At 33.8% G+C, this 9,755-nt stretch overlaps 1 protein-coding gene across 2 annotated transcripts in view; it reads left to right on the top strand.

The window, feature by feature from the left end:
• Positions 1 to 9,755, top strand: part of CEP112 (centrosomal protein 112) — a 432,986-nt gene that overhangs the window by 105,147 nt on the left and 318,084 nt on the right. For both annotated transcript variants that reach the window (XM_007455273.1, XM_007455274.1), the window contains 4 exons: positions 6,953 to 7,107; positions 7,423 to 7,552; positions 8,324 to 8,416; positions 9,298 to 9,357. In XM_007455273.1, coding sequence (XP_007455335.1) covers positions 6,953 to 7,107; positions 7,423 to 7,552; positions 8,324 to 8,416; positions 9,298 to 9,357 — 438 coding nt within the window. The remainder of the gene's footprint in view (positions 1 to 6,952; positions 7,108 to 7,422; positions 7,553 to 8,323; positions 8,417 to 9,297; positions 9,358 to 9,755) is intronic.

The raw sequence follows: 9,755 nt of genomic DNA, 5'->3' as shown, positions 1-9,755 counted from the left end.
AGAGCGGTTTGTCCATATCCATAAAATAACTTGCTGGGATTTTGATTGGTATTGCATTAAATCTGTAGATCAATTTGGGAATAACTGACATTGGCATTATTGAATCTTCCTATCCATGAACGTGGACTATCTTTCCATTTATTTAGTTCTTTGATTTTTCTCATTCTTTCATCAGAGGTTTATAGTTTACCTCATGTAGATCTTATACATATTTTGTTATATTTGTATGTATTTCATGTTTTGGGGTGCTAATGTAAATAGTATTGTGTTTTTAATGTCAAATTCCCCTTGTTTATTACTAGGAAAAGTGATTGACTTTTGTATATTAACCTTGTATCCTACTATAGTAACCTAGCTATAGTGTCTTATTATTTCCAACGTTTTCTTTTTTTTTTCCCTTCCCCATCTTTCCCCTTTGGTAGCCATAAGTTTGTTTTTTATGTCTGTGAGTCTGTTTCTGTTTTGTATATAGATTCTCTCTTCATTTGTATTATTTTTTAGATTCCACGTATGACTGATATCATGTAATATTTGTCTCTCTCTGACTTACTTTACTAAGGACAATATTCTCTAGTGTCTTATTATTTCTTAATGTCTTATTATTTTCAAGAGTTTTTTGATGTATACTTTTAGATTTTCTACGCAGATGATCATCTTTTTGTGAACAAAGACAGTTTTATGTCTTTCTTCCCGATCAGTATTTCCTTTTTTATATATTGCATTAGTTAGGATTTCAAGTATCATGCTGAAAAGGAGTTGTGAGAGAGAGAGCATCCTTTTCTTTTTCCTGATCTTAGTTGGAAAGCTTCTAGCCTCTAACCATTATCTGTAGGTTTTTTGTAGAGATTTTTTCCTCAAATTGAGGAAATTTCCCTTTTTTCCCATTTTACTGAGAGGTTTTTTTTTTTTTTTAATCATGAGTCAGTGTTGGATTTTGTGAAATGCTTTTTCTACATCTATTGATATGATCATGTGATTTTTCTTCTTTAGCCATTGATGAGATGGATTACATTAGTTGATTTTCAAATGTTGAAAGAGCTTTGCATACCTGGGTGAGAGTTACTCTCTTTATTTCTGTTATTGATGAAGTAATTGGGAGTGCACTCTTCATACTTGTATGGTGCTAGAGTAGGAGTTGTTGTAATAAAAAGTGAAGCATAATCTTGTTGAGTTAGAAAAGTCTTCCATCATAAAATTCAGGATGGACAGTTTAATTTATTCAAATGGGAAAAAGACTACATATACATATTATTGAATGAGATGATTTGATCATTACTCACCATTATACTGCTGGTATGGGTGTAAAGAGCAAAGTAAGGCAAAGGTTAGAGTTGTTCAGGGCAGTTTGGAATGCAAGAGTCAGAAGGTAATCGTGTGATACCCAGTTGCATTGCCACTGCCTATTAGAGGGGCAGATTGTATAGGTATATGTACAATGTGTATTTTATTTTACTTTTTTAATTTCTATTTTATCATATATATTTTATATATATATATATAAAATATGTATTTTCATCACTGTTACTCTGTACAATGATATACAGACAACTGAGATCAAAATATTGCTTCAACATCCTGGACTTCCTTCTCTGATTTGTTGGGTATGTTTTCCTCTCACCTGTTTTTTTCTTTCTCATATAACTAGTACTTTTATTCTTTTCACTCATGTCCACTGTATTCAATATTCATATTGTAGAAAGATGGCTGACTGCTTTTCTGGCTAATAGAAACCCTTTTTCCTTAGCAAATTCTGGAGAATTACTTATTTGTATCAATTCAATATTCTTTGCCTTGGTTTCTCGAACAATTTCTAATATTTCGTAAGGATCACGTGTTTCTTTTTGCATTAAGAAAAAGAAAAAACGCATTTTCAAAAATAATTTGAATATAGGGGGAATATCTTTATCCCTATTTCGAATTTCTTGTGTTCCTATCTTTACCTTTTATAACACACAAAAAAACCTTTTTGGTGTATTCTATGAAGAACAGATGTGTAGGATGGAGATATTGAAAATTTAACAATTATCCTATTTTAATTAAAAAAATATTGATAGTCTACAAATTCGTATTGAGTGCTTACTACAAGCCAAGCACTGTTCTAGAAACAAGAGATTTATAGTGAACAAAGCAGTGTCTTTAGCTTACATTTTACTTGTGAAGATAAACAACAACAATACAAAAACAAATAAATATATAAGTTTTTGACAAGTACTAAAAAGAAAAATGAAGGTTAATAAAAGAGAAAGGAGAGTGGTAGGAGATGAGAACAGAGAAGCCATAATAATCCCTTCTTTCTCTGAGTAGAAGGGAAGTCATTGGATGGTTTTGAGCAGGAGAGTGATATTTGATTAATGTTCTGAAAAGATCGTTTCCTTAAAGTTCAGTAACTTTACCGTAACTGTGGTATTTTTCATCTGTGTCAGTTTTATGGTGTGCCCTTTGTATAGTTTTCTTATAGTATGTTTTTTATTTTCTTTAGGTACACCAATGATGTAAATTTGAACTATAATTTTTCTCTTTTCTACATCTGTTGTTTGCTCTTGTGTTTAATTTTTGTCCATTCTTGTTTGCTTGCTTTCCACAAGCTTTTCCTTCATTTTTTTTTTTTTTTTTAAACTGTATCTCCCCTCTAACCATTCTTTTTTTTGGAGCTATTTTCATTTTAGTTTTCCTTTTCCTAAGATCTGTGTGTTCATGTTTCATTACTTCCTGTCTCTCAATATAACTACCTGAGATCTTACAGTTTTTCTCTGACTTATTTTTTTATAGAGGTGAGGTTTACTAAGTTTTTATGGATATGTGATTTTTTTCCATATTGTAAAAGATGTTCCTTGTGATACATTTGGCATTGATTTTAATCTGTCACACGTAAGTGATTTTATTTAGTGAATATTCTTAATTTGTCTTTTGTTTTTTCTGCCTTTCCTCTCATTTCCTTACCATATATTTATATAGATAGAATCCTGGCCCATTTTTGATTATTACTCATCTTTCAATATACAGATTTCTTCCTTGGCCAGTTATTTGAAGACAGTTTCTGGGTATATAGGACCAGGGCCATGTTCCATCATAGCATGAATTTCTTACTATGCAGGGATGTATGTGAGAGAATTCTTTGAGCATTTATTGCTCAATAGCTGCAGTAATGCTTCTCATAATGTCATTTCTTTCCCTTAATTGCCCTAGCCATAGATTGTTTCCAGAAAATATGGCTTGTATGATTTTTCATTCAGCCCAGCCTTTCTTTCTTCTTTTTCATGCCAGGTTGGGTTCAGAGTTTCCAGCCACAACCTGTGCATATGTTATCACTGAACCAAGGAAGCGATTATTTGCATGCCGCTTAGTTTGGATAACTGTTCTGATGATATTTTCTAAGATCTCCAGCCATATGTCATTCTCTCCTGGAGTATTCCTGCATTTCTATTTGATCGTTTAATTTTGCTGGCCATCCTCATATATTTTGAGTTAGGATAAGAAATTCCTCATAGGTTTTCTAATTTCGATATCTGGACCATATGCATGTCTATTTCTATTTTTTTCCTCTAGATTCTATTTCTTGGAATCCTGGTATTCTCTGATTGAATGCCAGGCATTGTGTATGAAAAATAATAAATGCTCTGGATGATGTTTTCTTTCTCCAGAGAGGCTCTAAACATTGAGATGCAGCTGGTATGGAGATAACTCACCTTGATCCATTCATGGACTGAGCTGACTCAAGGCTGGGTTGAAGTCTTTGTAATCTTTGGTCTTCTGCTGATTCATTTCCAGTCCTAATTGTAACCATTAACACAGGTCCCAAATGAAAGCCTGTGATGTTACTAAGGGCCCTCCTTGAATAATCTATGATTTCTTACTCCTGAGTACAGTGACACTGCTGAAAACTCTAGTCTGCTTTTCAGAGTATTTTATCTTGGTTTCTTGGCTTCCTGCCCTACAGATGTTAAGAATTTGCCAAATGCCTTGAGGAGAAGCTGCTTGTGTGGAGCTCCTTTCTCTCAGGGATTTTGGTTCCTCAGCTCTGGCTGCTTGGCCACCCTCTGCTCTGCTCTGCTTTCCTTGCCCCATTCTCATCCTTGAAGATTGGAAAATGCCTCAAAGGTAAAAGCAGCTTACACAATGTGGACTCACCTCTCTGGTGTTTCTTCCTCTGGCCCCCTAAGTCCTAGCTGCCTTGGAATTCTCCAGTGCCTTCAAATGGATTTCTTTGGTATCTTTTTGGGTTTTCAGTTGTTCTCGGTGGGAACATGGCATGTTGCAAGCTACTTCTTCATAGTCGGAAAGATAAATTCCTCTCCTGGGGTTTATTAAGGTGGAGGTTCACTTATGTTTCTAGTATATCTTGTCTCTCTTTGGTAATTTCCAAGGGAAGGAAAACAAATCACCTTTTTTCCAGCATTTAAAACTGGAAGACAAAAGAAATATTCTTTTCTTTATTTCTTCCAGTAAATTAACATTTAGGAAACAGGGAGAGTTTAGGATATATATTGAAAAATTGAAACTATCTTCTGAAAGAAGCTCCTAAAGCAGAGGCATCACTAACAAAGAGGCAAAGTGAATCGGGTGTATAGAGAAGAAATCTGAGCATCTGAATGTGTCAGGCTTTGAGCTAGAAACTGTACATACTTTTAAAAGTTAATCTACATACCATATTTTTACATTAGATGTAATTATTTCCATTGCTCAGATTTGGAAGTTATGGCACCAAAATTTAAATTATATACCTAATTCATATTGTAGTGAAGAAAGAATGAAATGAATACAGGGTGCTGGGGCTCTAATATTATTTAGTGGAGAAAAGACAGTCTCTTCAATAAGTGGTGCTGGGAAAACTGGACAGCTACATGCAAAAGAATGAAATAAGAACACTCCCTAACACCATACACAAAAGTAAACTCAAAATGGATTCAAGACCTAAATGTAAGACCGGACACTATCAAACTCTTAGAGGAAAACATAGGAAGAACACTCTTTGACATAAATCACAGCAAGATCTTTTATGATCCACCTCCTAGGGTAATGGAAATAAAAACAAAAATAAACAAATGGGACCTAATGAAACTTAAAAGCTTTTGCACAGCAAAGGAAACCATAAACAAGATGAAAAGACAACCCTCTGAATGGGAGAGAATATTTGCAAACAAATCATCGGACAAAGGATTAATCTCCAAAATATATAAACAGCTCATGCAGCTCAATATTAAAAAAACAAACAACCCAATCCAAAAATGGGCAGAAGACCTAAATAGACATTTCTCCAAAGAAGACATACAGATGGCCAAGAAGCACATGAAAACATGCTCAACATCACTAATTATTAGAGAAATGCAAATCAAAACTACAATGTGATATCACCTCACACCAGTTAGAGTGGGCATCATCAGAAAATCTACAAACAATGAATGCTTGAGAGGGTGTGGAGAAAAGGGAACCCTCTTGCACTGTTGGTGGGAATGTAAATTGATACAGCCACTATGGAGAACACTATGGAGGTTCCCTAAAGAACTAAAAATAGAATTACCATATGACCCAGCAATCCCACTACTGGGCATATACCCTGAGAAAGCCATAATTCAAAGAGACACATGCACCCCAATGTTCACTGCAGCTCTATTTACAATAGCCAGGTCATGGAAGCAACCTAAACGCCCATCGACAGACGAATGGATGAAGAAGATGTGGTACAAATACACAATGGAATATTACTCAGCCATAAAAAGGAACACAATTGGGTCATTTGTAGAGACGTGGATGGATCTAGAGACTGTCATACAGAGTGAAGTAAGTCAGAAAGAGAAAAACAAATATCATATATTAACGCATGTATGTGGAACCTAGAAAAATGGTACAGATGAAGCAGTTTGCAGGGCAGAAATAGAGACACAGATGTAGAGAACAAATGTATGGACACAGGGGCGGGGGGGGGTGGGGTGATGAATTGGGAGATTGGGATTGATATGTATACACTAATGTGTATAAAATGGATGACTAATAAGAAAATAAACATTAAAGAAAAGGAATGAAATGAATACAGGATGTTGGGGCTGTAATATTATTTAATACTTAAACTTTATTTTAAATGTTCATCTTAGAATGAGTATAAAAGGATACTATCTGGAACGTCATCCTAACCTTTTCTAATTACTAGAAGTGTAATCATTAAAATGAAAATTGATTATCCTTTTAGCTAATGCTTGCTTACCCTAATTTTAGATAAAGTACCTAGTTATAAACACCTTTATCTAGTTCCATAAAGATAAAAAATTCATAGCAACGTAATTATCAAATAAGAAGGAAATGATTTAATTATGTGATAATTTTGAAGACTGTGGAAAAATGAAGTGCTTTTGATAAAATGGTAAGTAAATAAAAAACTGAATGAAAAATTGTGCACAAACACTGCAGCTATGTAGTAAAATATTCCTGTACACTTATGTGATACTATATGTGTCACTTATAACCTCTTTATTAAAATATTTGGGTTAGGAATTTCTTTTTTAAACTTATTATTACATTGCTTTTATAATTTAAAAACTCTCTAAAACTTCAAATGAAGAGCAAATAACTGCTGAGTACTCACCTAACAAATACAGATTTATTAAGTTTCATAAGAATATAACCTTCTGGAGGCTAAGGACTTCACCTCTTCTATTTACTGCTATGTCCCTAGATGAGAATAGTGCCGGGTTCAGTAAATATTCGTTCAGTGAATGAATGAATGGCTAAAAGCATATAAACACATTAGCCTTACTTTTATGGTAGAAAGCACTCCTTTTTTTTAAAAAAAGACTTGGTTAATTTAGAGGTTGGTTTAGTTTTTATTAGTATGGTTTATGATACATTTGTTTTTTCATATTCTTATCTCTCATACGTTGTATTTTTTTCTTCAGGCTATTTAATGATACAGAATTGTTATAAAGTTAGAGGCTTTCTTAACAATGACCCATTATTTTAGAACCGGATGATCAAAGAACTGGAGTCCCGTGTCCAGCAGCTGACTGGAGAAGCAGAGAACAGTAATTTACAGAAGCAGAAATTAATTCAAGAAAAATTGGAACTTGAGAGATGTTACCAGATAACATGTAATGAATTACAAGAAGTAAAGGCAAGGTATTGTCTGAAGTCAGATATCTCTCAGGTGTGGCTATAAAGTACTGATATTAACTCTATTAAATTTTCTGCTGAAATTAATCACACTTGTGCATTTAACTTGGGAGGTTTCCAATCTAAATGCTGCCATTTGTTAAATTTTTTAAAGTACCATTTAATATAAGAATCATACTGTTTAAAAACAGTTGATGAAAATGTGGATACTTATTTGATATATTGAAAGATAATGCATTTGGATTTGGTTGACTAAAAAATTCCATTTTAGAGATTGATTATAAATATATTGGAAATGTTTTATTCTCTGATTGCTTTTAGGTGCAACACATTGCATAAAGAGAAGGATCATCTTGTAAATGATTATGAGCAAAACATGAAACTGTTACAAACCAGATATGATGCTGATATAAACCTTCTGAAAAAGGAACATGCTCTTTCAACTTCTAAGGTATTATTAGATGCTGGTAGATGTAGCCATACAAAGTACTTATTTCCTTTACTCAGCGTATAGCCAAAGGCAGTAGAAGCTAACTACTATCTGGCCTTTAAATTAGTCTCTCCTTTGCTTAATTTAATGCTAAGTGTCTAAGATATAGCATAACACAAATATTTAATAAACTAAAATCTGCTATAAAGTAACCCTTTTAATTACCAAAGTTTTTAAAGGAGGAAACATAAAAATCCGAGAAGAAATGTTCAGTTGTGTTAATAATACATATTTTGGAGTAACTCTATATGTTATTATTATGATTTTGAAATCTTGGTTATGCTTTAGTTTTCCTGCCATCACATACACTTATATGAGCCCACAGACACCCTCAGGGGCACTCAAACACTTTCGTGTCAGATAATTGAAACTTTCTGCAAAGAAAATCCTATAGCCTCAATACTAAAATAGTCAATTACTTGATATTTCATGAATTAAATATTCCAGTGGATTTGGTTTTAAAATTAAAATTTAAAAAGTTTACTGTATACCTATTCTTTTTACATCAGTATTATATTTTCATAACTTTAAATGCCATGCAGTACTTAATTTATCTTTTTACTTTAAAAGATTTTTTAACTTAAAATTTAAAAAAAATTCAGATTTATAGATAATTTTAATTCTAACTGAAGCGTCAGGGGGGAAAAAGTTAAATTTATTAAACCAGAAGTTTGTAGGATGGTAGAAAAATCAAAGTTTCATTTTTTTATTATTTTCTTAAAATCTTTTTAGGCATCTGGTATGATTAAAGAATTAGAACAGAACATCTGTCAATTAAAACAGCAGTTACAGGAATCAGAACTTCAAAGAAAGCAACAGTTAAAGGTGAGTCCTGTAGTTTTACACAGAATAAAGGCTAAAACTCACCTTTCCTTTTCTTGGTGTATACATATAAATGAGAGTCGATGAAAGAAACTCAGAAATGCAGGTAGCCATTTCTCATTCTTTTATTGCACTGTATCATTTTTCATCTTATTTACTTTAACAAAAGTAGATGCTAATGGGATATAGAGTAAAAAGAACAATAATTTTAATTGGAACAATCTACTTTTTTTGAGATTAGTTAGAAGAATAAACCTTATTTAAATATATTATTATTTTAGAATTATTTCCTCTCTTTAAATTATTATCTGCCATTCTTTATAATTTCTCTCTTTTTCTTTCACACCTGTAATTAATTCATTTATTGTTTTGGCTGCACCGCTCGGCATGTGGGATCCTAGTTCCTCGACCAGCGATTGAACCCACGCCCCCTGCGGTGGAAGTATGGTGTCCCAACCATTGGACCACCAGGGAACTCCCTCTTTCACACCTTTTAGATCTTGCCTTTTCTCTCATGGTCAGAAAATACCAAGCACTTCCATATGATATAACTTCAAACTTATTATTTTCATGTTGATTCATTTGGTCATTTTTAAGTGATCTCCTAATTCTAAGGGTCAGAAAGTTTCTCTTTCACTGTAAAGTATGTACTTTTGAGAGTGGTAACATCTTCAGATAACTAAGGTTTTATGACCTCCAACATAAAGCTGTGCATGTTTCTAGTTGTAGTTTAGAAAACTGGACAGGTAGGGCTCTCTTAATAATATGCAAAACTTAAATAAGGTTTGTCATCAAAGAGATTGATTTGTTTCATTAGATTACCAATTTTGTTGACCCTAGAAGCAATTTTAAGTATAATAAAGATAAATATTTATTATTCACAGGATCAAGAAAATAAGTTTCAAATGGAGAAATGTCACTTAAAACGCACCTATGAGAAAAAGGTAATATGTTTCATGGGAAGCTATGACATTTGAAATAGCACATGAGGCAGTCAAGAATGAGGGTTGATTTTTATACAGCCGTGCATTCCAGCCCTTATTTCTGAGTTCATTTCAGTTATAGCCAGTAATCACATTTTTCTTCTTTTTCATGTTTATACACAGCTTCTTCAGCTTGACTTTTAATTATATCAACATTAAAACACCACTTCTGGGCTTCCCTGGTGGCGCAGTGGTTGGGAGTCTGCCTGCTGATGCAGGGGACGCGGGTTCGTGCCCCGGTCCGGGAGGATCCTGCGTGCCGCGGAGCGGCTGGGCCCGTGGGCCGTGGCCGCTGGGCCTGTGCGTCCGGAGCCTGTGCTCCGCGGCGGGAGAGGCCACAGCAGTGAGAGGCCCGCGTA

Source organism: Lipotes vexillifer, unplaced genomic scaffold, assembly GCF_000442215.2.
Source record: "Lipotes vexillifer unplaced genomic scaffold, Lipotes_vexillifer_v1.1 scaffold664, whole genome shotgun sequence".
NCBI lineage: Eukaryota > Metazoa > Chordata > Mammalia > Artiodactyla > Lipotidae > Lipotes > Lipotes vexillifer.
Note: the sequence above shows the minus strand (reverse complement) of the source record. Positions and strands in the feature narration are given on the sequence as shown.